This window comes from Thunnus thynnus, chromosome 7 (assembly GCF_963924715.1).
Source record: "Thunnus thynnus chromosome 7, fThuThy2.1, whole genome shotgun sequence".
NCBI classification, from domain to species: Eukaryota; Metazoa; Chordata; class Actinopteri; order Scombriformes; family Scombridae; genus Thunnus; species Thunnus thynnus.
In genome coordinates, this window is record NC_089523.1 from 29,992,143 (window position 1) to 30,018,125 (window position 25,983).

Here is a 25,983-nt window from a genome sequence, read left to right on the forward strand (position 1 = left end):
TTGTGTCTTAAAACAACATATCATTCTTCCTGTTCATACTGGCTGTTAAAAGATCCCCTTCAAATGTGCTTTCAATGTAAGTGATGGAGGCCAAAATCCACAGTGTGTCCACACAGTCATTTAAAAGTTGATGTGAAGCTCAGTCTGAGTTAGTCAAATCTGACACATTTACAGTCTTTTTAGCATCAAATTCCCTCTTTGTGTTTCCTCGGACAGTGTTTCCCTGTCTCCCACGGACACTACATGTAAAATCTATAAACTTATATTACACATCTGTGAACCCATCACATCTAACATGATTAATTACATTAATGCAATTATTTATATTCTTTGTATTATTACACTTGCACATTACATATACTGTTTATACTGTGAACATTTGCACATTCCCAGTCAATATCTTGTTAATTATTTTTTAAACCCAACAGCTCCCTTCACATATAATAGATTTTTATTTAGTCTTTATTGTAAAATTGTATTAATATACAGTAGTTACACCACCTGTCTTTCATGGTAGTTGTATTTTTCTGACTTTCTATGGATACTTTACTTACTTTTCTTTCTTTTTGTCACGCATATCTACTTGTTTTGACTAATTTGGACGGCTGAAGCGTCATATTAGCTTCAGATAAAAAAAATTTTGAATGCATTTTTACACAAAATGACTGTGGACACACTTTGGATTTTGGCCCCCATCACTTACATTGTAAGTGCAATATGACGTGATCTTCTAATGGTCAGTATGGATAGGAGCTGGTTGTCTATAGATAGATAGATAGATAGATAGATAAGAGAGTATAATGATATAGAGATCGATACAGATATATATGGGCAGACTGCCCTCACCCACTGTTTCCCGGGTGACCCGCTGCACTCGGTTGCCATGGTGCTTGGCCGCAGTTTCCCGGATGTAGTATTTCCCCCCGTTCAACATGGCGTCGGGAAAGTGAGACTTCGGCTAATGTCACACAGTTTGATCAAAGTTAGTCCGCTTCGGCTCTTTTAAACAGAACAAAGTTTATTTCCATACCTTGGCGGCAGCAGAAAACGTGTACCTGGGAGTTTCGGGGTGAGTGAGCACATTTGGGTGTAATAACTGCTGTTAAAGCTGCTGGCGCGTCTCTGCTCCCCGTTTAGTTGCTAACAGTGGCTAACGCTAGCTGCGTTAAAGTCTGGCCAGTCTGGTTTGAGAGGAAGAGAGTAAAGATACTTTCCATGTGGGTCTGTATGTGTGGGTTGTGTGAAGAATGGTTTATAGGTGAGGTATAAAGCTTGCAGCCTTCAAAATATGGCTGATGTACAAAGCGACGAGTCACTTGTTAAAGTTATTCAACTAATAAGAACCAAGCTGGTTTTACGTTCAGGCTGTGTTTTCTTTGCTAAGACCCTCTAAGCTCGCCGGACGGCTTAATGGCGAATCCAGGAGACGAACTGGTTCTGGTAACATTTCTTATCTGTCTTATGAGCCATTCTGAAACACCGAGGTCATCTTTTCTTCATTGCCATTCATCTATTTTGTTATATTGCAGTGTGTCTGTACCGGTAAGTTTAACCGGTTCATTTTCACCTGTGAAGCAGGAATGGGGTCGTGCGTCTCCGCCGTGTGCTGTCTGGGCATGCTGCAGGAGGAAAAAGGATATTGGCTGTCTGAGAGTTGCTCTCTCCTTTCCTTGACCCCACTTTTTTTTATTGCACAAGTCATTTCTCCACATCCTCCAGTCTTTTATGTTATTCCTCCCTCCTCCTTCTCCTCCCCCCGCCAGCCGCCAGATATGCATGCATGTGTGTGTGTTATGTCTCAGGTTGACATATTCTCACGGGGTGTAGAGTGTATGTGAGTGTGTGAGTTAGGAGTTAGTTAGTCAGCAAGGTTGTGCGATTAGTGCTGGGCAAACCACACATTCCTGGGATGCCAGAGTGGTATGGAGGGGTCACTCTCCTGGCTCACATACCCCAGCAGTGAGCACTCTTATCAAAATCAACCCCCAGCTCTACATCACGCGCTGCAAGTTGTTCAGCAAGAATATCTGTGCCAGGGAGGAACTAGGTGACAGGTTGGCACATTACCAGATGCCACAGATCAGGTGACAAATGTGTCACCGGTAGATCAGCATACTATCTGTATCAGTGGATTTCAGCTTTGAGAAATAATATTAATTGTCAGTGGTGGAAAGTAACTAAGTGCATTTATTCAAGTACTGTGTTTAAGTACACATTTGAGGTACCTGTACTTCACTCAGGTATTTCCATTCTATACTACTTTACACTTCCACTCCACTACATTTATTTGACAGCTTTAGTTACTTTTCAGATGAAGATTTGACACAATGGTTAATATAACAAGCTTTTAAAATACAACACATTGTTAAAGATTAGATCAGAGTTTTGCAACCTTTTTGGCTTTTGATGTCTTACATAAAGCAGCATGTAGTTGGGGTCACATGTAATAGAGTATTAGGTCATTGCTGTATCGCCGCTGTTAATTGTACTGCTGATATTTAGCTAATTGGCATTTTTGTGATTATTTTTTCAAGGAGTGTGTTACAATTGTGAAATTAGCAAGTGAGGAATGGAGCTTAAAGTAACTCAGGGATGGAGTTAGTGGTGATTATTTAGTTGATTGTGTCCTAATGTGAACCTCTTAATCTGGTTCTGCACTTGCATAATAAGCAGCATCCTCTTTGTGCTGTAATATTTGGTGATAGTAGTTATAGATAGTAGGAAGTATTCAGGTTGTCTGCTGCGTAGTGATGTAAGAGGGGTCAACAGAGGCAAGAAAAGACTGAACAGATCCCACGAGAAAAACAGGCTGTCAGGGTCAACACTCGTCCTCACTGATGCATTTGATGAACCAAATCCATGTCTGTAACAGTCACATATGCATTAAGTATTTGGTCCACTGTCAAATAGCTGGAAAAACTATAAACCTTGTATTGCTAATAATAGATATAAAGAGAATCTGGAGGGGTAAACATGCTGGTAAATGAGTATCGGCTGCATGCTGGTGTTTGTTTTTCTCTCTTACATAATGCTAAGAGCACTCAGTGGTGTTTGCGCAAACTAGGGCTTCAGTAGCAATATTCTTCTTTCTCCCCCTGACAGGAGGCTTCAATTAGCTCTCTGCGCCCCTCCCTGCTATCTTGTAACAGTAGTAATAGTGAAGGGATCTGTGGTGCCCCGAAGGCTTGAGAATAGGCCGTCTCCTCTCTCAGTACCAACGGTTCAGCTGCTCAGAATTTCAACCTTAGACGACAGGACTAATATTTGGCCTGCCTGAAGTGCGTCACCCAACCTGACAGGATGAAGACATGTAACAACACCCTATTTTACCGTTCCCAAACATTTCCCATTTGTTGGAAGTGATAAGTCTAAGATTTTTCTTTGTTGCATGGAAGATAAGCTAGACAGGACTGTTATTTTAAAAGCTCTGCAAGCCAGTATGTGCACCATGTAGAACTGGCCAAAGTGATCATACTGTTTTGACTCAATAAATAAAATTTGTGGATGAAATTCAGTTTGCTTTCAGATTTCCTTGAAGGTTTTACATTTACTGTTTTTCAGTTTCAGGATGAAAGCACATAGAGTTGAACAACAGCAACATCTGTAACCCACTAAGCACCCAATCGAAGTGGATTTCTTTCTTGACAGCCGGCCGATTTTGGGAGGAAAAAAAACAAAACAAAACAAGGTTGGCAGGAAGGGTGTTCAGGGTGGAGCGCAGTAGGGAGGTTGAGTCACGAAGGTGGAGACGATCAGGAACCGTAGATGACTGTTGAAAGACGTGTCCAGCAGGGGGCAGAAACGACGGCAGGAGGGATGTTGTTGTTAGTGTGATGCGAGTTGACCTGAGGGTCCTTCAGACAGAGAGAGTGAGAGAGAAACAAACACAGCTGCTGTTCAGGCGTCTTCTTCTTCCATGAACTCTTAACAGCTTTTCACATCAACTTACGAGGTGGCAGCTAGAGGCTAAAGCGTCAGCAATAAGCACTGAAAGCCGGAGACGTCACCCCCCGTACAACCGAGACGCCTTTTATTGCGTGCGGTAGTAAATTATCAAGCGTTAAATTGTCATTTTCTGTGTCAGTTTCCTTGTTATTTAGAAGCTGTTGAAAGAGAAAATGTCATTTTGTGGCGTGGTAAATGGCAAGTGGAGGTTAATTCTCAGAAAAATCAAAGATCAGAAAGGGAACAGAAGAGCATTGCTTATTTTATTTCCTGCTATGAGCGTTATCTGAGGTTTGGGTTTTGTAAAATGACCTTTATATCAACCACACTTTACTTCAGGCTGGAGATACAATAGATAACAGGATGTTAAGTAGATTGTAGACACACAAGAGATGCAGTTGTTCAGTATTTCTGCATGATGTTCTGACTTGTTAAATGCAGAAATGATGTCATAAACTGGTCAAATTGAAGTCAATACAGTAGTTTCAGCTGTCAAGTATAATTACTGCATGTTGCTGCAGGTCAGACCAGTCACTTTGTTAGTTGGGAAAAGTGCTCAGTAGATGAATTTGTTAGTGAAAACGGTTGTCAGTTGTAACTCTCTTTCTGTTCTTGCTGGTTAAGTTTATGCTGTAGTGGATGAGAAAGCATGGAAACATTAAAAGTCTCCCATCTTTCTCCTGGTATCAAGTTTCACAGAAAAAGATGGCATTGGCTTGAAAAAGAAGAGGGTTTGGGGGGGGGGGGGGGGGGAATGTGTCTATGTGTGTGTGTGTGAGTGAGAGACATGGAGTTGAGTGATATGAGATAGGGTGAAGAGAAAGAGAGAGCGAAGATGAAAGTGGATACTTGTTCTGTGCGTGCAGGTAGGTCTGTGTGTTTGTGGAGAGTCCAAAGAGAGAGTGAAGAGAAGAGAAGAGAAGTTAACAGATTCAGCTTAAGACCAAACAACCAGAGCTGCAGAGAGAAAACACAGCAGTGCAGCACTGCGAGTGAAAACCCCCCGACTCCACCTCACGTCAGGGGAGTGATGGAGGAAAAAAAAAAAGTTTTGGAAGAGAACAAAGTTGCTCTTAACTCTTCTTTGCTTTCTCTGTTTTTTTGTGTTTTGTTTTTGTTTGCTGTCTCAATTCCTTTATGTAAGTTATCTGTTTCTTTTGACAGGATCTTTAAATATATATATCTTATCTGCAAAAACCCAAGGGATTAGTAAATGAACCCATGACATTACCTGTATTGTTCAACCTTTCAAAATAAAACCTGTGTCTGGAGAGGTAGGATCAAGCTAAGCTGACTGGAAACAGATTAAATAAGCGCTGGGTGATGAAGAGCAGGGAGAGAGAGAGAGAGAGAGAGAGAAAAAAAAAAACAACCCCTCACTGGTCATATCAGACCCTACATTATGATTCTTCCCTGTAACGGGGAGAAAGGGCCAGGCTTATTGCCTTAGAGGAAAAAAAAAAATCCTCTCTGGAATGACTGCAGCCGCCAACATCAACACAGCCCTCTAGGTGCTCAGGAACAGAGGCAAGAACACAGTTTGAATAAAAAACACTTCAATAACATAACAATAACAGGCCTATTTTTGAGTCATAGTGTCAACCACAAAGTCTGGGTTCCAGCTCAGTGGATATAGTGTTAAAAATGACAGTGAAAAAAAAAAAAAAGAAGTGATATGTGTGTTGTTAGGCACCAGCTCAGATGGTATCAAGACCACAAAATGTTTTTTTATGCATTCCTTGTTCAAACTTTTTGTTTCTGTGCTATCATGTATTGATTCTGAACAAAATCTGAGAGGAAAAGCTGCCTAAGATAAATTAATCAATGCTAAAATGCCCATAATACCAATATAATCTCCCTTTCTTCTCTCCTGTTTTGAATAATTATTAGATATTGCTTATCATTACATAGATTAATTGATAATGAAAATATTCCTATGTTGTTTTGGGGGATGAGTACCTTACTTTGTGAATTTCTGCTTGCATATATGTGCAGCCCTCTGTAGTAGTGCTCTGATCAGGCTCAACTCGGTGCTGTTCTTGTGTTTGCACATACAGACACTTAAATCAAGCTTGGGCCTGTACGTTCCTGGTGATATGGAGGTTTCACAAACAGACAGAGAAAGAGAGAGAGAGAGAGAGATCTGGATGGTGACTGTGTTTCACCTCAGTTGCACTGGTGTTGCAATACTAGGGAATGCCAGTATATTATAGTAGGCCGTGAAACAAGAGGTGGGGGGGAAAAAAAGCTGCTTTTTTGTTTACGTTTTTTTTGCAGTCCCATAACACTGGAATAGTCTAGATGACGCGGGCGGGACTTTTGTTGCAGCGCTCTGCCTGTAAATAGACCCAGGAGTCTGCTATTGAGTCGGTTATTATTTACCCCTTTAAACGCTGTTAACCAATCTTCAAGATCAATGAAACTTCATCAAGAATGTTATTTTCTTAGCTTTCAATATAAAGCTTCAGTTGTTTTTTTTATGATCTGATCCAAGAATGAATTTCTAAGGGAGCCATTGAATGCAGCTGGAATGGTTTTTTTGGCATGAAAACGCACAAACAGTGAATACTTTTTGTCACCAGTCTCACTTATTCATGGACAACATGGTGATTCTGTGGAAGCAGGAGAAGAGTGTTAACCTTTTCTTGCCCAAATCTTCCCAGCTTGTGTTACAGGGATTTTTTATTTTTCTTTACGTGCATCTGATTGATCTTAATTTCTTTCCTACATTCACTAACCTGCTGTATTTGGTTTAACTGTCTTGTAGACAGTAAATCTCAGACCAGCTGATGGGCTGATGACTGGCCTCACTAATGACAGTAGAGACTGAAGTGATGTTTCGACTTCTTCACAACAACATCACCTCATCGTCTCAGTTTTTCCACAACATGCCGTCAGCGTGTAATGACGGTGCTGCAGCTGATGTCTGGTGCTACACTGGATCATGTGTCGTACAGTTTTATGCTTTGATGTTTGACATTGTGCCGTAGCAGGATATGATGATAGTTTTAGTTTAGTACAAAGTTAGTAGATTTTTTTCTCATCATCAGTTTTAGAGCTGCAACGATTATTCGACTATTTTGATAATCGATTAATTGTTTTGACTCATTTTTAAGAAGAAAATCTCAAAACTCTCTGATTGCAGCTTCTCAAATGTGAATATTTTCTGGTTTCTTTAGTCCTCAATCATAATAAATGAAATATCTGTGGGTTGCGGACTGTTCGGGACAAAACAAGACGTTTGTGGACGTCACATCGGGCTGTGGGAAACAGCGATCGACATTTTTTATCACCGTTTTCAGACATTTTATGGATCAAACAACTAATCGATTAATCAAGAAAAGAATCAGCACATTAATATTAATAAATTAATAAAGTTTTTTTCAGTTAGGTTAATAATCGATTAGTTGTCAACTATTAAATTAATCACTTTGATAATCGATTCATTGTTTTGAGTCATTTTTATGACCCAAAGTTCTCTGATTGCAGCTTCTCAAATGTGAATATTTTCTGGTTTTCTTTAGTCTTCTATCATAATAAATGAAATATCTATATAATACAAGACAGTTTAGTGCATCACATTAGGTTTTGGGAAGCAGTGGTCGACATTTTTCACCATTTTCTGACATTTTATCAATAGATTCGGCTAAAACGAATTAGTTTTTTTTCAGTTAGGTTGATAATCACACAAGGCGGTCTGTGCTGAGTGAAGTCAACAATCAGGAGACTTTTACCACCCCTCTGTTTCTGTGCTTTTATCTAACTGACTTAGATGAAAATAATAACACAGCAGCATCACAGTTTTCTGATGAACTCTCGCTGCCATCCAGAGCTGTTATGACTTCTATTGCTGTTTTTCTTGTTCTGCTTCAGATGAAATGCATCAGTAAACACTGAGAAGCAGCTACAGGAAGTAAAGCCTTAGTCAGGTGGTTGGTGAACTAAATACTCTGTTCAATAAAAATGGGGCATTATAAGGATATGGACATTTTTTGCTTCCTTTTCCTGCAGAACTGGATCCATTTTGAATGTTATAGACAACAAAAAACACGGTCACATGACCTGTGGTTGCTCACCATTCATTGAGCGGTGTTCTCACTGAGTAATAACACAAGCATGGAGTCATTTCCTTTATGCAAACCTGTACTTTGATAAGCCTGCTTCTGTTTTCCTTTTCATGTTTATTTCAAATCCAAAATTGAACCAGTGTTGTTGGATTTTAACAGGCAGGTAACATCTCTTTAAATATATCAGTTTTTTTTTTTTTACTGCCTCCACCCACAGCTGTGCCCAAACTCATTATAGAGCAGCAGATAACATCTTTGCATATGCATTGTTTTGTGTGCTTCGACGTTTTTAGCGTTTGCGTGTGTGTGAGGTGACCTATAACATCCTATTCATTGTTTGAACTTGGAGGCAGCTCGCGAACTCCTTCCAGTGAACTTGACAAAAAATATTTCAGTGTATCTGTTAGAAAGGGCGAGACAAGCAGAGGTCTCAAGGTCTTGTGCACAGACTAGCTGGATTTCTATGTGTGTGTGTGTGTGTGTGTACGTGTGCTGAAATATGTGTAACCTAGCTTGTCTGCTCTATGTAGCGCTCTCTCTCTCTCTCTCTCTCTGTCTCTCTTTCTCTTTCTCTGCCGTCTTTATCGTTGACCTTTCCACATTCCACAACCTGGCTCTGGAAGTCAGCCCTCATTGGCTGCAACACTACATGCTTTGTTTGAACTCGGCCTCGGGATTGGCAGGTTTGTGTGTTTCTGGCTCTCATTCGCTGAGTGGACTCGTTCCTGCTGTATTTTTACTCTCAGAGGAATTTTGAACGGGCTCTCTCCTCATTGATTCTGACACCTTGTAGTCTTTTAGATAGTAGATGGTAGATAAAGAAACAAATAGACATGATTCACTGTTCTTACTTTGGCTGGCTTTGATAAGGAGCTCCTACTATAAACAACTATACAGATGTGTTTTAATACATATTTTAATGTGAATAAATCCCTTTTTTTTGATGAAAGTGGAAAAGAATATAGAGGTTTTAAAGCACTTAGTTGCTGATTTGTTTGTAATGTTAGGAAACAGGACACCAATAAAAAGACTGTGTACTAAATTTAATTTTATTCGATAAACCACTCAAAGTATAAAACAGGTCACTTGATTTACTACCTGTGTGTCCGCTGTAGCGTCTTTGGTGACGGATGTGTTCATATTAGCGGGCAGACATGATATTCCACATTAGCCTGCCCTGATCAGACTATGAATAGCAATAATTTGAGCAACGCTGTCACAGTCGTCTGTGCCAAAGTGAGTCAAAACAAAAAAATGCACTTCAAAAGCTAATCTGTAAAATTAATCTGTACCCTTCTCATTAGTCTAAATTACTCACAAATAAATATGTCTCATCATCCAAAAGCTAGAATGTATATTTACTGTTTGTTTCTCTTGTTTGGTGTCTTGTCATTTTTTTTTTATTATTTAAATGGTCACATACAAACACTGACAGGACAATTCAAGCTCTGTTTATTATCAAAGCAGTAAATCAGTATTCCCTGTAATAGCTGCTGCATGGTTTTTATTGGAGCAGTAGATCAACTTTATCTCCAACCATACAGCAAAAAAAAAAAAAAAAGAAGAGCAGCAGTCTGAGCCTCATCACGTGACTACAGGTAACAATATACACCTGTGAAATACACCTGTGAGGGCAGATTCAGTGTGTGTGACTGACAGCAGGAAGAACAAGAGAAGAGTAGAGGAAACGGTTTCAGTGTCTCGCTGAATATTTCACAGGACATTATATAATAACCTTATAATGTTGTTATAATAACAAACCGGTGCTACTATCGTTGTCTTCGTGGACGCGCCCGCGAGCACGCTCTCCTTCCCTCTCTCTCTCTCTCCCTCTCTCTCTCTGTCTCTCTCTCCCGGTGACGTCATGATACTGGGCCGCGTTTTGCTGAAACCATAGGAATGCGACACACTTTATATTTACAGCCCAAAGCTACAACACTGTGTTTTCTCTCTCTCTCGCTCTGTGTCTGTGTGTGTTTGTGTTTTTGGACGCTGACTCTTGTTGTCTGCAACCGTGTCCGTGTTTTTTTTTAATTTTATTTTTTAAAAATGAAAACGTAACGACGCTTCCGACGGTTTTTAATTGAGTTCAATTTCTTCGCGGAAACAACTTTGTTGCTGCAGGGAATCTGTTTTTCCCTCGTCCTCAGCTGCGTTTCCGACATGAGATCAGGTGGATAGTGTGTGTGTGTTGTTGCTGCTGCTGCTGCTGGCTAAAAAAGACTACCTGTGGTTTTAAAAAGTGAGTATCCCCGACAATATATGGTGAGTTTTATGGATGTTTATATCGTTTTTTTATTGTGTTTTAACTCCTAGTTTAGTCGTGTGTAAAGCAAGTGAAGGAGTTACAGGTTTAAGTTACAACTTGTGGTCGGAGCTGTGCTGCGTTGCTGCGACCGAGCGAAAGTTAATCTGCGCCATAAACAACAAAACTGTTGTTTAAAAAATCTCACAGCATGGATTAACTGTGAGTCAGGAAGAAAAAAAAAAGCATAATAACTTTATTGTTTGCCTTGTGTGAAAGGGGAGGAGGCAGAGAAAGAAAGAGAGTGAGGGATGATTTCTTGTTTCACATAGACAGCCCTGTTTGACTGCTGGGGGACTGACTGGACTATGACTGTCTTCTTTAACTCTCCTCCCTTATTTCCCCTGACTTTTGCCATTCAAATCTGTCCCTGACAGCTGATATTTGTGAATGTAAAGACAGCTGTCGGACTCAGCTATCCCGATCATCTGTCTTGCTTTGCACAAGTGTTGGTGACACATGCAGATGAGGGGCAGAACAGGTTCTGGTAATGATTCACCACTACCTTGTGTGTTTGTGTAGGAAGTTGGGTGCTTATGCTCTTATGTGCAGGAAGTTTGTTTAATGCATTTTGTGTTATTTAACAAAAGGGAGTAGCGTGGAGTTCCTATTCTCAGATATACATACGGAGGCTGAGGTTGCTGTTGCTTGACAATTTGCCTGCTTGCTCATTTTTTGAGCTTGTAAGAATAGAAATCAGTTTTTGGTGTTTCTAAGGGATATTTGTTATTGTAAGATTTATAATTGGGCTCTGCTAGCTGGCTTTGGATCCAATACCAAGTTGGTAAAATACAAAGTTTGATACTGTCTTTCAAATCATTTATGTCCTTGCTCTCTTTTCTTCCATTGGCAAAGAGTAATGATCAAAACACTAGTATTTTATCTTCTAATTCTAATCTATTTCTTTTAGTTCATACATTATTTATAATCTCAAGTTACAGTTATAGGATGAGGTGCATAGATTCAATCATCACCGCTCCTTTAAATAGTAAACAATAAAGACAGTTTGGGTTTCACTTAAAGTTCTCGGGGTCATGAGGACATGAAGTCTCTGATGCATCTTATTTTGAAAAGGTAACAGGCAGTGAGGTTCTAACATCATGTTTAAACAGGTGGTGTTAGTCAAAGCAGCGCAGAACCAGCAGTTTCATTCATTCGATATTATCTACACGAGCTGCGTTCAGTCAGGCTCGGTACTGCGTTTAGGTCGACCGCTTTTTGGCAGCGATCAGAGCCCGAAAGAAAATCGCTGTAGTTATGAGGGTAAAGCGGAAGAAAACAGACTTAAAGCCTCAACGTGCTTTGAGTCGCTACTGTGCGGTAAAGCGTAGCCACAGTAGAACTCCGCACCAGTTGAAATCGAAGCATAACTGTTAGTTAATGAGCTGTCGCTAATAAACGTCAATTCCAGGAGTCACTTCATGACAAAATTAAACCTGGCTGTCAGGTTTGTGTACTTTCCACATCCATTGTTTGTATTTTACCAAAGATCATTTGTGAGTAGGTGTGCAACAGATCACAATACTCGCGGTTCAGATCGTATCGCGGTTTTGAGTCACGGATCGGATCGTTTTTTCGGATCAGCAAGAAAATAAAAAGGGAGACAAATATAACTTTGCTTTCTGTTCTGTAAAACACTTAAAGCAAAGAACTTTTGCCCGTAGTCAACATTCAAGGTGTCCAATGTTTAAATAAAATCCTAAAATGTGTAAAATATTCAGCACTCAATTGTTTTACAATGTAATTTTGCAGCATGAGGCTTGATACCTTCTTCATTTAAACATGTTAATGAATGAAAAAATAGCCTCTGTCCACATCTAGGGATGAGAATGGTTAAGATTTTATTGATACCAATGCCATTATCGATTCTGCTTATCGGTACGATTCTTTATTGATTCCCTTACTGATTCCTGATCAATTTTCTGTGGAATTAAAGTAGGCCTACACAACTGTTTTATGATCTCCACTATATATCAGTGACCTTGCATGCTGACGAATATATGACACATAACTGGTAGATTAGATAAATGGTCCACAGCCAGATGTTAACTGCATTAATTAATGAATTAATTGAAATCATGGTACAGTCTCTTGTCTGTATGAGAATAACAAACTGAAGGGGAGGCGGAGTGCTCCGCTGTGTTATTAATGTCACGTCTCCAGCTGCTGCACCGTCAGCTCTGGGGAAAGACATCGCCGTCCAAGATGCTGAACAGACGCAGGGTTTTTTTTAGGTGAAAAACAGACTGAACATCAAGTTCTTCTTATTTTCTATTCTCTTCTTCTTCTCATCTCAGAGTTGGTCTAAGTTGTTTAATGCTGCAGAGTGTGTCTCATTTGTTACTGCTGATTGCTGCTCCGCTCTGCTAACATTAATTTCTGAGTGACGGTGTGGAAAGTTCACAATATACTTCACGGTCATCTTGCAAAGGTAATTATTTACTCATTATATCAATGCAACCGCTGCCATTTTTGAAGATGAACTACAAGATAGCTGAAGATAACTTTTAGCGTGTCTGCGCTGTAGACAGTCCGGAGGCCGCCTTCTTCGTTCCATCAACATCACACGTCTAGGCATAGATAAGAGGAATTGATAAGCTTTTTTTTTTTTTTACCTCTTCGTTGCTCACAGTCTCAGCGGTGAGATCACTTTGTCCTCCGGCGTAGGGCAGGGTCTAAGTGAGACAGGGACTTGAACCTTGGATCCAGTGCAGTAGATCTATGAAAGCAGTCCTGTAGAATAGGGGGGGGTCAGTGTATCTGGGGTTCAGGTCCTCTCTCCAAGCCTTGACCTCTCTAGTGATGGTGCTGTCTTCCTCACTTGGGGCCATGGATTGTAGAGTCCTTGTTTTCAGAGGTAGGATCATGGACACAGACTGTGTAGTTTCAGTGCTCATCAGGGTTGTAACCATCTTAAGGGGTTTGACAGACAAGGTGATGACGTGTTTGATATTTTTTGTCAGGATCATGTCTGTCAGTGCAGTGTATAAAGCTGCCTGCTGCTCGAGATAGCGCACCATCATGTCATAAGTACAGTTCCATCTTGTTGTGACATTGTGTAAGAGCTTGTGGGTCGGTAGCTGTAGCATTTCTTTCTTGATCTGAAGCACATGAGCGACTGTTGTGCTTCGGTGGAAATAGGAAACCACCTTCCTGATCTTCCCAAGGAGGTGGTCCATCTGGTTCGCTGAGATTCCCCCTTAGGATGCTAAATTGATCACATGTGCACCCTTTCTGCGGTCCCGGTCCAGCGTCTGTCACTGCGGTTCTTGGCATTATCTGTGGCGATTGGCATATTGCTGTTGGGCCTCTCCAGCTTCCACTCTGCTACTGCTCCTGTCAGTACCTGTGCCAGATTTGGGCCTGTGTGAGTCTTATAGAGCGGGCCATGGTCCAACAGTAAGTCTTGCCCGATTGCCTGGGGCAAGTAAAATGCCATGTCGGGCTAGTAAACCTAGCAACTCACTTGCCCGATCGGGTAAAAAAAAAAAAGTTTCATCATTGCATCATCATTCTCTGGCACACAGCAGAGCCCCCTCCCCTTGCACGCATCAGAGAATATTGGCACGTGCTGTTGGCCAATCAAGAATTGAGTAAGGCGAGCAGCGTGATGCGTGATACAAACATCCCTCAGGATTATGTGAGTGTTGTTAAATAGAGTAATCAGTGGAGCGTGTAATTTTTCACTGCCATAAATACTCTCAAGAATGAGAAACATGCATCTATGACACTCTGTGTCCTTGTTCAGTTTCATTTACTTAAAGTTAAACATGACAGTTAACTTTAGTCTTTGCTGTTATGTGATAACCTCTTATAAATAAAACAGTTCGTAGAGGGGCAAGTAGAGGGATCAATGAAAAGTTGTTGAGCATCCTTTCTCTTGGCTCCCGTCACTGACACACCAGAGTGATGTCTTGTCAAATGGGTGGCTGTGTTTGATGTATTGCCATTATCTTACAGCTTTCTCGTGACACAAGGCCTACACACCATAACGGTTTTGTCCACCACCCTTCTTCCATCATCATTATATTTTACAGGGAAGCCAAAGTGCTCCCATGCATGCAGCTTAGAGGCTTTGCTAGAGGCTTTCTTCTTCTCCTCTGCTAGCCATGACTGTCACTGCACTTATTGCGACACAAGCGTCCCTGATTGATTCGTTAGGATTCAACATGCCCCCCTCTCGTAAACACACAACGGCTTTTTTGTGTAATCTATCAATCATCAGTTTCATCAGTGTAAAACACAGCCTGCATCTGTCTTATTTATCTCTTCACTGCAACTCTGCATCGAGATCAGGGAAATCAGTGCCTCCCCTATAACTATACAGGTCTGGCGGGCTGCCAGGTCAACAAGAACCCCCACCAGGCCATTTTTTAAAAATGCCAAAAATAACGTTAAATGTCCATTCATTCGAAAATCAATAGCGTTTGGGAGCCTGTGTGCGGCACTGTTCTGAAATGTGAGTAAACCTGTCGTTGCCTGGGAAACTCTTGGTTTAGTTTAGTTTATCAGGATCCTCATCAGCCATTACACCAGGCACCAGCTAGTCTTCATGCATAGTAGCGTAGCTTTAAGGAATACGGCAGAGCGTAACGTGTGTGCATAACGTGTGTGCATAACGTGTGTGCATAACGTGTGTGCATAACGTGTGTGCATAACGTGTGTGAGAGAGAGATTGGCAGAAAAGTGACGGTGAATGTGAGCGGGGGAAAAGGTTGGTTAGGTAAGATGTCAGTCTGGCAGCAAATGTACAGTACAGGTCAGTTAATAAATGCTGCAGCTGCTCAAGACCAAGGAAAGTGTCATCTGTTGTTTCTCCAACTGTTGGAAAAGTGAAGGGGGTTAGCGACAGTGGGTTAGCTTAACCTCACCTGGCTTACTTAAGGTGGACTGACCTTTAAGCTGAACCAGCTTTTCTCATTTTACTACCAATCTCAGCCGCTCCCACACAGAGAACAGAGAAATGTCTGGCTGCCGAGTCTAAAAAGTAACTGGCAGTAAAACTGTATTTCACTATGATGGTTAAATCTTGGACTTAATTTGCAGTTCACAAGCATGCCGAACCATGGGGGGGGGCGATCTGTAAGGATCACGGATCAACTTTGTTCTGTTACATCACCATTTGTGAGCATAAAAACTGACTTTTAATGTCAGCAAGAACATTTTAACCCTGCTTTACAGGGCACTAATTGACTCTATACTCCCCATCAACATTTCATCCTGGTACAACGCCCTCACCACCAAACACAAAACAAAACTCTCACGCATAACAAATCAGGGCCAGCAAAATAATTGGTTCCCCCTATCTGAACTTTACACCCAGTCAGTAATCAGGAAAGCCACTCTGATCAAGCAGGAACCCTCGCACCCCCTTCCACCAGTCCTTCCAGTTGTTGACATCAGGTCAACACTATTAAGTCCCACTGGTCCGGAAAAACATCTAAAGAAAATCTTTTATTCCCTCAGTTGTAGTTTGAACTGTTTTGGTTCTTGTCTACGTCTGCGTGTGTGCATGCGTGCGTACAAAAATGATCAGGACATCCTTAGTAAACATCAACCGGTGCGGCATTTGCCATGTCTGAGATAAGTGGGTCGATGCAGTTTCATGTCATGGGAACTTAAGTAAGTGTAACGACCAGTTCTGTATCTTAACTACCTCATTTACCGTAACAGTAGACAGATGTAAGCAGTCTCAGTCGGTGTAATATTGAAGCTGAGAAGGCCACACACACACACACACACACACACACTGTGTTGTGAAGGCTGACGGTCGTGTGAGCGCTCGGTAGCTCCAAGGTCACGCAGTGTACAGTGTGTTTGCACAGCACTTTGTGTGTGTATGTGTGTGTTTGCAGTAGTGAGACAGGCTATTAATTATCACCCTTGATTCAGCAAAAACAAGCTAAAGTAAGAACAGCATAACAACAGTGGTTACTAGATATGTTCTTGCTAAAATAAACCAGATGAAATGCAGATCCTTGCTTTACTGTACTCCACTGTGTTTATGCACCTGAAGCCTGCTTGTGTTGTATCACTGCTGTCCTTTTTAAAGCAGCCTTTCGCTGCAAATGAAAACGAAAATTAAGATGTGTGAATGAGAAAAATAATTTGACCACACGAATGTTATCTCTACTTTCTCTTTCTCATTAGCAAAGAGCAGCGTACCAAACATTCATGTAGCAGCTTTACATTTTTAGCTTGTACTGATTGTTGCTTTCACTGGTAAAACAGATGATATCAGCTGACTCTAATTAACATTAATTTCCTGAGTGAGGTAAGAGAAAGCCCACACTGTAACACTGACTGTACAATCAGAGTGGACTGAGTTGTCTTTGTAGTTCTTGCGACTCCGACAGAGTTGTTAAAATGGTCCAGCTGACACGTCAGTTTCCGGAGTTTCACTCTCTCAGTTAAACATTTAATCATCGTCACTTCACAGATAGAAACTCATTAGAGCAGAGATTTTAATGGGTGACGCACGCTCTCTTTGTTGTGGCTGATTCTGATGAAGTGTTTTCTAACTAGCGGTGTCTTTTACACAATATGATGAGACGGTTATTACTCAGAAATAAAACACGTGATCATTGCTAACCCTCCTTGACGTGTTTGATAAAACATTTTATAAAAATAAGTAATTACCACAAAAAAATCAACTAATTTTCACAAAATGTCCAGTTTTGTGTCTTGTTTTGAGCAGAAATTGTCCACATAAAGACGACATTCATTTGCTTCACTCTTACATGTTATATAAGGCCTCTTTGATGCTAACAACAATACGTTGTCGAGAACATTTTGCTCACATTAAGTACTGAAAATATCCCCATCCTGTGTAAACGCATTGTAGTAAGTCAGATCATTTTTCTCAGATTCTCAGTAGTTGAAATTTTAATAAAAAATATTGTTTCACATCACATTAAATGGGCAAGAAATTTCATTTTTATAGAGGCCTTAAAAGCCTAAGCTAAATCAGTTTAAGAAAATAACGCCCAGCTCTTGTTTTAGGTATTAAAACCTGTACAAGCTATAGTATGTTTCTAATAGGTTTTGCGTCAGAACTGAGAGATCTGTTTTCGAACGGCATTTATCATGTTGTGTAACATTTCTTGCTGAATCCTGACTCCAATCTTTGAGTAAATTTGATTGAGAAAAGGAACCAAATTATGTTGCAAACACAAACCTCCTTTATTTTTATATTACCAGCCGTTTGTCATCAATGACGAGGTATTTTATCATTCTTATCGGTCCTTCGTCGTGTTAGACAGACTTTCTGTGCAGTGATTATCCTGCACAGTCACTGTCTATTGTCAAGTTCAGCCCCCTTTAATGTATACATGTATATACTGTATATGTGCATGTACGTTAATAGGTTCAGAATTGCTTTCAGGAATCAATGAGCAGAATCAAAAAAGCATAACAAATCCATGGCCCTGCTAAATTTAGGTCAGGTTCATACCCAATAGTGTCGTTGCTGCTGAATAGTATTGCCGTGACTTAGTGTTTTTCCGTGTGGGGGACCACCCATGTACAATACTTGAATCAGGACAGAGGACAGCAGTTTCATCCAGAGCTCATCAGCCTGGCTCTGGCCCACTGACCGGACAGGCTTTCTCACTGTTCAGCCAGGCATAGACGAGCGGCAATGGAGCAATGCAAGGAGAGAGAGAGAGAGGTTGAGTTTAGCAGAGAGAGAGGGACTATTTAAGGGAGAGGTGGGAGGAGGGTGGGAACCTATCAAAGAGGGGGGGGGGGGAGAGCAGAGAGATTGAGGGTAAAGGCAGACAGCTAGATTGAGGGTAGAAGGAGAGATGATGAGAGAGTGACATGTTTTGAGTGGGAGGGAGGTTTAAAACATAGGGAAGCTATAACTATAGTGGTTGTGTTGAGGGGAGGGAGCTGCTCTGTGAGAGGAGGGGCCTTTTATAGCTTTCTGGTTTACTCTTCATGTGTGAGGGAGCATTAACACTGTTTGAGTGGGTGGCAGGGTGCAGCAGTGTAGCTCTTATACTGGTTTAGCCTCAGGTCAAAAGCCCACCATAAGGTTTTTCCTGTCTGAAGCCATATTCCATTTGCAGAACATAATTTATACATTGATCACTTTAAGCTTTGAGGTTTCTACGTGGACTTAATAGTCAGTAATCGCAACAACATTCGAGCTTTGTTTGCAAGGTCTATAACTGAGGTCGCCCACGAGTGAGTGATGAAGTTACGCCATTGGTCGGCAGGCTGAGTGTTAGAGTTTCCCCATTGGCTCTCGTTGTCGCTCTTTCAGAATGAATCGGCGCGAGATGATGGAAGCTGCTCTGAGCTCTGATGCTCTCAGCTCCGGAGTTAAATGCAGCGAAGTCAGCTAAACTCCTGTTTAAACAGACGCATACCAGCGTCTCTGCGTCTCCTCCTCTGCCGTCCACTGTGATCGACTCTCCGGCTGCGTTTGGATTTTATAACTGAACTAAAACACCGGGATGCAAGCTTTTTATTTCTCTGACATTTTTTTTTACATCCCAAATGATGAACAACAGCATTAAAACATGAGACTCTTGTAGGCTGTAATATCAGTTTAGTGTGGGGCGGCTGCTCTGCAGGAGCGCTTGATTTGACTGTAACTGGGCGGAGATAAGCCTCCTGAATTTGCACCCGAAATGCTGTCAAAACTTTTCATTTACAATTTTCCACCGCAGCCTTTATGACATCGAGAGTTAAAGCACCCCAAATAACCATCACTCTGACAAAACATTCAATACAGAGAAAAACATCCGCAGAGTGAAACAGATGAAAGAGCAGAGGGAGTTAACGGATAATTAGAATAGTTATAATTAAAATAACTCTTTCAAATCAAACATCCCAAGATAAAAGTGGAAAGTATTGTTCTTGCAGCTGCATTTATACCCTTTTTCTCACTCAAATGTAGCTCAACCATGTCATGTTCAGTAACTCTACCAGCAAGTATCACTGGGACCACTACAGAAAATTGCACATGAACATTTAATATCCAGGAATTCATATTATAGACACAACCACTGACTATCCCTGTAACAAATCGGCCACAATGTCATACATTGATCATACAGGGCTCAGCTATATACTAGGTTTCAACCTTGTCTTGTTGTTTTACTACATAGAGTTCAGTGACAGGTGGCTACAATAGTGTCTGGACGTTGTAAAAGGTCTTAAAAGGTGTTAAGTTAATTTAAATTCACCGTGTAAAAAAAGTAGATTACCTTCAGTGCCCTATGTTGTACTTTCCCTATGAGAAATCTGTCACACCCCGCTGTCATATTTCTGTGAAATTGTATTCAAACTGCCATGTAAAAGATCTCAACAGGTCTTAAAAGTCATAAACTGAACAGGCAGAGACTTATAGTCACCCCCCAAGAGAAACGGGGGAGTTTCCATTTAATCAACTGAGTCAGAATTTATTTAAAATACTTAATTAACTAAATCATCTAGTGGTCAGAAAGAGCAGACACCTGTTGGTCTCGTCCTTTTCACTGTCACACGGTGTTTTTAAGATGATGGGGATATGGAGGGGACTGAGCCCCGGGGTTTGTCTGGGTTGGGGGGCGGAGGGCGGGGGCGGGGGCGTGACCATACACCTGCTGCAGCTGTAAATCACTTGTCTGTATGCCTGGAGCTCACCTGTTCCTCCGACATCTGACTCTGTCTGTCAGTACAAGACTTGTATGGTTTTTTTGTATCGCCGACTCGTAGCCTGCTGGTATAATTTTCTATTTCTTAACACCGCATGTGCATTTATTGGCCGCTGAGTGAGCTACACTGAATTGCATAACCAGCCTCACATTGTGTTTTAGAGCCCTCCAGTTGCACCCACACGATTATGTTTTAATTACAAACAGTCAACCATGTGCACGCCACCTAGCGAATGAAGTTCTCTCTCGCATCTGACAAAATCTCTGAGGTCAAAGCCCCGTAGTCTGTTTCCTGCCCGGGTCACTCCTGACATTTAAACCTGATTGTGTCTTGGCTCTCGACAGCAGCAGTAAAAAAAAAAAATTTTGTTTTTCAACCGCAGCCCTTGAGCTCAGTGTTCCAGATACCTCAGGATTTCTAAAGCCGCAATCTTCCTTGACTCGCAGCCAGACCGCCGTCTACGAATACGAGACACACAATGACATTCTGGATCCCCACATGACAGTTTTTTTCGTCCTGATTTACAGTCTGTTGAAGCTGCTTGTGCTTTCAATAAGACACTGCAAATCAAGCCATTAACCTAAAGTCCTAATTGTTTCCATCTTTCCGATAGTAGATGTAATCATAGGGTAGGATTCATGTACGCATTGATTTATGTCGTTGTACTCTTGAACTTCTACAGTCTTCATTAATCGTTTCCTTCCTCGAGATAGTAGTTGTGTGTCCCAGTGTTCACAAGCATTGATGGACTCTTCGCTGTAGTGCTATCTCAGCTGAACACCAATGATGATTAGCGTCTACAGTGATTTATACCCCGCTTATCTTTTGTCACCAGACTCATTATGACTGGAAAGAGGCATTTAACACCAGCGCTGTAAACACACTGTTGTGAGATAGTTTAGCAACTGATTAATGAAAGAGTTGTTAACTGGCTGGAATGATAGAGATAAACATGTGTTTTCTGGAAAATGACTCAACATTTATTTATATATAGTCATATATATATATATATATATGCATTGATCCTGCAGCATGACTGACATGAATTCACATTTCTACTATGATGACGCTGGTGTTTATATAAATAGTGTGTTTGAAAAGGTCTTATTGTTGTGCAAAGATGGAGAAAGTGCTGAAAATTTTGCAACATCATTGCAACATCTGGTAAAATGATGGTGATGTTAAAATTTGACAGGAATACATGATGATTTATTCTGTTTTCTAATTAAAACTCTCTAGTAGTAGAGCTAGTAATTAAGCTATGTGATAAACACACTATGCCTGATAGTAATGAGCTGTACTGTTATTGTTTTGTTTGAAGTGTGCGGCCACTTTGTACTTTTCCTTTCTGCAACTGTGCATGACTGCATAAACCCCTCAAAGGTGTTGGAAGTGGATCGGCATGTAAAAATACGTTTGACCATTTTATGCCTTGAACTCGGCGTGCTGGTTTTGCACCGCATGATAAAAATCAAAGTAGTCAGAAATGTCTCTGCGCTGGTGCACTTGGCAGTTTATCCTGATTTCTCCGTGCTGTTTGTAGTAGACTGGTGTGTGTGTGTGTGTGTGTGTGTGTGTGTGTGTGTGTTGAAGTTCTGCGTCGGTGCTCGTCGAGGCCGCGTTGTTGGCTGTGAACCTCGGGTTTTTTTCTCACTGTGCTCATGGGCGGGTCCTGCTAGACTTCAAACGCTCCCGCTGTGAAAGGCTTTATTAACAGTGCAGACTGAGCTCGGCGGCATGACTCATGCCCTCTAACTCATGACCCACCCAGATCGCCCTCTCACTCAGTCCCCCCCACCCCCCGCCTCCCCCTCCACCACCCGGACTCTGTCTGCCTGTCCCCCTACTCTGGTCTTCACATCCCTGCATCTTTATTCTTGCCTTGTTTTTAACTTGCTTTTGTTCTTTTCTTTGCTGAGTTGGATACAGTATTTTGTTGAAAAGGAGAAGGCTGTGGGAGAATTTAACACCCCTCATCGGTCCTGTTGCCCCCCCTCAGCTCAGACCTGGTTTTACACCAGTCACTGCCAGCGAGCCTCTGTTTGTCTACTGGGCGTGTCTCTTTTGATCCCCACTGATAAAGCGACTAGGATGAAAGTTTTTTCTATAATTTGTATTTTTGCATGTATTTATTTTTGTTAGGATGTGTATATTTTTTCGCTACGTTATTTATTTCTTCGCCTGCCGTGTGTGTGGTGGTGGTGGGGGGGCAGGGGGGGTTTGTTCAGACTGTTCTCTGAAGAATGACTCGCTTTAGAGAATCCTTATAAGAGTTTTTCCACAATCTGCAGGTTGCAATCAGCAGATGCTTCCACTGATTGTGGGGGTCGATGTTTGATGATGATCTTGTGATGAGGCAGTGCAAACAACCGCATCTGAGAGTACGTTACTGAAAAATGAAACGTTACAATTGAAAAACTAGAGTCTAAAGGAATTTTTGGAGGGTCTGTGACTCATTTATGCTACTAGACATACATGACTGATGGGAGCACACACTCAATATCTAATAAAACAATAAACACTGCATTTAACTCCAAAATCTAGTATGTAGGTGTTCCTCTAATTAATGGATGTTACTGGTGAAGGCTGTGTGTGTGTGTGGAAGCCACTGCTGCTCCAGTCCGTTCTGTGCACCTGATATCAGACATGTGTTCACTGAAATGCATGATGGTGAGACAGTTCCTTGCGCTCCACGTTTATACACTAGCTCAAAAATAAATCACAGATTAAGATTTGGGTTGGGTCTTTTTTGCGCATATGCAACGGTTATAAATGACGCACCAAGGCCTGGGGAAAAATTCCCATACTGATAAGTCAGAATAATTTTATTATGAATCAAAGCCCAGAATAGGTTATGCAGCTGTTTTTATCGGACTGAGAGCGAGTCATGTGCAGTATACATGATGTAGGACGACACAGCGTCCGTCCATGTAACAGCTGAGCTGTGACGGTTAGACAAAGAGAAGCGGCGAGTGATGACAAGGACATGGCTCATTGAAGATTCTTCTCTGACGTTTGTCTGCTGCTTGTGCACAGATTGTTATCCCCTCAAGGCTGGTTTGTTATTATGCCCATTTGGAAACGCTAGAGCAAGTTGTCCTTTATAAGTAATGGGAGACAAGCAGTGAGCCAATTGTTTAGCCTGTTGATGACCTTCAGCTAAAGGTCACAGCTGGTTTAATGCCAATATGTCACTTAATGCTCAGTGTGGTGAAATAAGCCAGTTTTTTGCTGAAGTACACACACTTGTACACAACACAAAGCAACTTTTATCATGATGTGATGTGAGTTTTTCAAATACGGCTTCTTTTTTAACCCACATCAGTACTATTTTAGCTCTGTATGTGTGTTTTTATATACACATGTCCATCACAAGTATGTTTTACATATGCCACTTGCATTTTTTTTCCCGTTTTTCCTGCTAACCTTCCTCTTTCCTCCTTCCTCCTCCTCGCAGGTCTGATGCTAGGCTGCAGCCGCCTCAGCCGCCACCATGTTCACCAAGAAGAAGAAATCTCGTATCCAGATCTCGGCTCCGTCTAACTTTGAGCATCGTGTACATACAGACTTTGACGAGCAAGAGCAGAAGTTTGTCGGGTTGCCGCGGCAATGGCAGTCGCTCATCGAAGACACAGCCAAGAGGCCCAAACCCTTCATCGACGCGACCGTCATCACCACTGTAGAGCCACGCAAGGTGGGCGGACCGAAAGCCGAAACAACAAACAAGGTGTTACCTACTGACAATTCTTAAATACTTGTGTTAAATGTCAAGAATTATGTTTATAATGCATCATGTTTCATGTTATTCAATAAGGGGAATAATAATTAGTTGCAGCCCTAGTCATGGTTTATCAATCGTTGTCACCTAAGTTGAATCAAATGCTGATGTGTTACTATGATGGAGTAAGTTGGGTGTAACACCTCTGCTCTTTTTTCTTAAAGTTAATGTTATCAAACCAATTCCACATAACTGAAGTTGTTCCATTTTTGAAAGTGACTCCTCCACAACTGAGCCAGCAGTGACGTTACATTTAGGGATGCACGATATTGGATTTTTTGCCGATATGCTGATATTTCCAACTCATTGTGGCCATTGCCGATGCCGATATATGCACATATTTTTTTCCAGATGGCTGAGGAGGCTACTATGCGTGCAAGCATAGATTGTACTATGATCAAGAAAGACAATATATGAACGAAGAACTCAGGAAGACTGGAGTTCAGGAACTTAGTATTAAAACTTAAATGAACCTGCCAAGTGGGCGGAGCAGTAGAGTTTTCATTGAGTTTATCAGACAGACAGGATTAATGTGTAGGATTTAATCTCTGGTCCACACTCCGGAGCAGAAGGTGGCGGTAAAACATTTCATACGCTGGTTGCCAACCGCCGTTATAAACCAAAAAGAAAAAGATTTTTTTTTTCCCCCAGAGTGGTACATCCTGTCAGTCGAAGTGTTTCCTATCTGTGCAGCCGAACACAGCAGCTCCCCCACAGACTATTTTACCCTGACGGTCCTGGTGTTTCCTCCGCAGGCTCCACTTCACTCAAGTTGCCCGTCAGACCCGCTGCTTCTTCCCACTTTAACCTGAATAACAAACTGGGGCTCAGTGCTCCGGTTGGATCCACATAGAGAGCCGGGGCTAACGTTCGCTGAGAGGCTAGCGGAGAGTTAGCAGCAGCATGGCCGGAGGGAAGCACAGCCAGCTAGCTTCTGCTAGAAGAAGCAGAGGGTCTGACGGGCAGCTGAGTGAAGTGGAGCCTGCGGAGGAAGCACCAGGACCGTCAGGGAGAAACAGTCCGTGGAGGGAAGCACAGTTATGCGGTGGAGGAGACGGAAACAAATCTGCCTCTCATAATAGGCAGAAAATGTTCATTTTGGCCGATGCTGATATTTCATTTTAGAGCTTATATCGGCCGATACCGATGACGTGCCGATAATATCGTGCATCCCTAGTTACATTCACTTTCAGACTTATAAGTTGCTCCTGGACATAGTTATCATCTAAATTCATCAATGTTTTCACAATACCGTACCGTAGTACCTTTTATTACATTAGGATTTATATCAGTATTAACATGAATTATAAAGACTCTGCATTATCAGACAATTATTGGCTAAATTCCGTTATGGGAACAATAATTTAATTTTCTCATTAATCAGCCAATAGTTCATCAGCCACCAATATATCAAGCAGTTGTAAAATACGCAACAATTTGCAAGCATTCACAATGTGAACAAGCCGTTTGCAGAGTTGTACAGAATCTAAAAATAGTGACAATTCTCACCACTTTTGAATTGATTGGAAGTGTCTAATCTGAGATGACAAGCCTTGCGTGTTAGCACCTCTCATCCTATTCACACTCATCCTATGAACTTTTTTTTTTTTTTTTTTTTTTTTACAAAATCTCCAGACAATTGTTCGTGGCAGCAAGCTGGGAGTGGATGGCTCTCTGACATGGCTGTTGGATGAGTTTGACACGATGTCTGTGACTCGTTCTAACTCCCTGCGACGAGGCAGCCCTCCCATCCAGCCTCGCAGGGACTCCTCTTCAGGAGGAGGAGGAGGAGGGCAGGAGAACGGAGACCCTCACCACAGACACTACTCACACCCAGACAGACAGGACAGGTGAGCAATTAAACTGCAGCTCCGGGTGGAGCCATGTTACAGGTTTTGAAGAAGAATAAGATTTGAAGAAGAGCTGCAGTGATTAGTTGGTTCCAGCTGGTTCCAGCTGGTTCCAGCTTCTGAAATGTGAAGATTTGCAGCTTTTCTCTGTTTTATATCATTGTAAACTGAATTTTTTGGACTTGGTCTTACAAAACAAGACATTTGAAGGCGTCATCTTTGGCTGTGGGAAGTTACAACAGCTGTTTTTCACTATTATCTGACATTTTATTTAGACTATTTATTATTATTATTAATTATTAGCTGCAGGCCTAATTTGAAGCATTTGATAATTGTTTGAACACACATTGTTCTTCAAATCTTGATTATTATTGTGTCTTCTGTGCCACC

The 25,983-nt window shown here is 41.5% G+C and overlaps 1 protein-coding gene across 4 annotated transcripts in view; it reads left to right on the forward strand.

The window, feature by feature from the left end:
• Nucleotides 1-884: 884 nt before the first annotated feature.
• Nucleotides 885-25,983, forward strand: part of pak4 (p21 protein (Cdc42/Rac)-activated kinase 4) — a 42,133-nt gene continuing 17,034 nt past the window's right edge. The window contains exons 1-3 of one of the 4 annotated variants that reach the window (XM_067595452.1): nucleotides 885-1,069; nucleotides 23,423-23,659; nucleotides 25,379-25,593. In XM_067595452.1, coding sequence (XP_067451553.1) covers nucleotides 23,459-23,659; nucleotides 25,379-25,593 — 416 coding nt within the window. In that variant the 5' untranslated portion in view covers nucleotides 885-1,069; nucleotides 23,423-23,458. Of the gene's footprint in view, nucleotides 1,070-9,421; nucleotides 10,278-23,422; nucleotides 23,693-25,378; nucleotides 25,594-25,983 lie in introns of those variants that run through there. The other 3 variants (XM_067595449.1, XM_067595450.1, XM_067595451.1) reach the window with 3 other exon arrangements.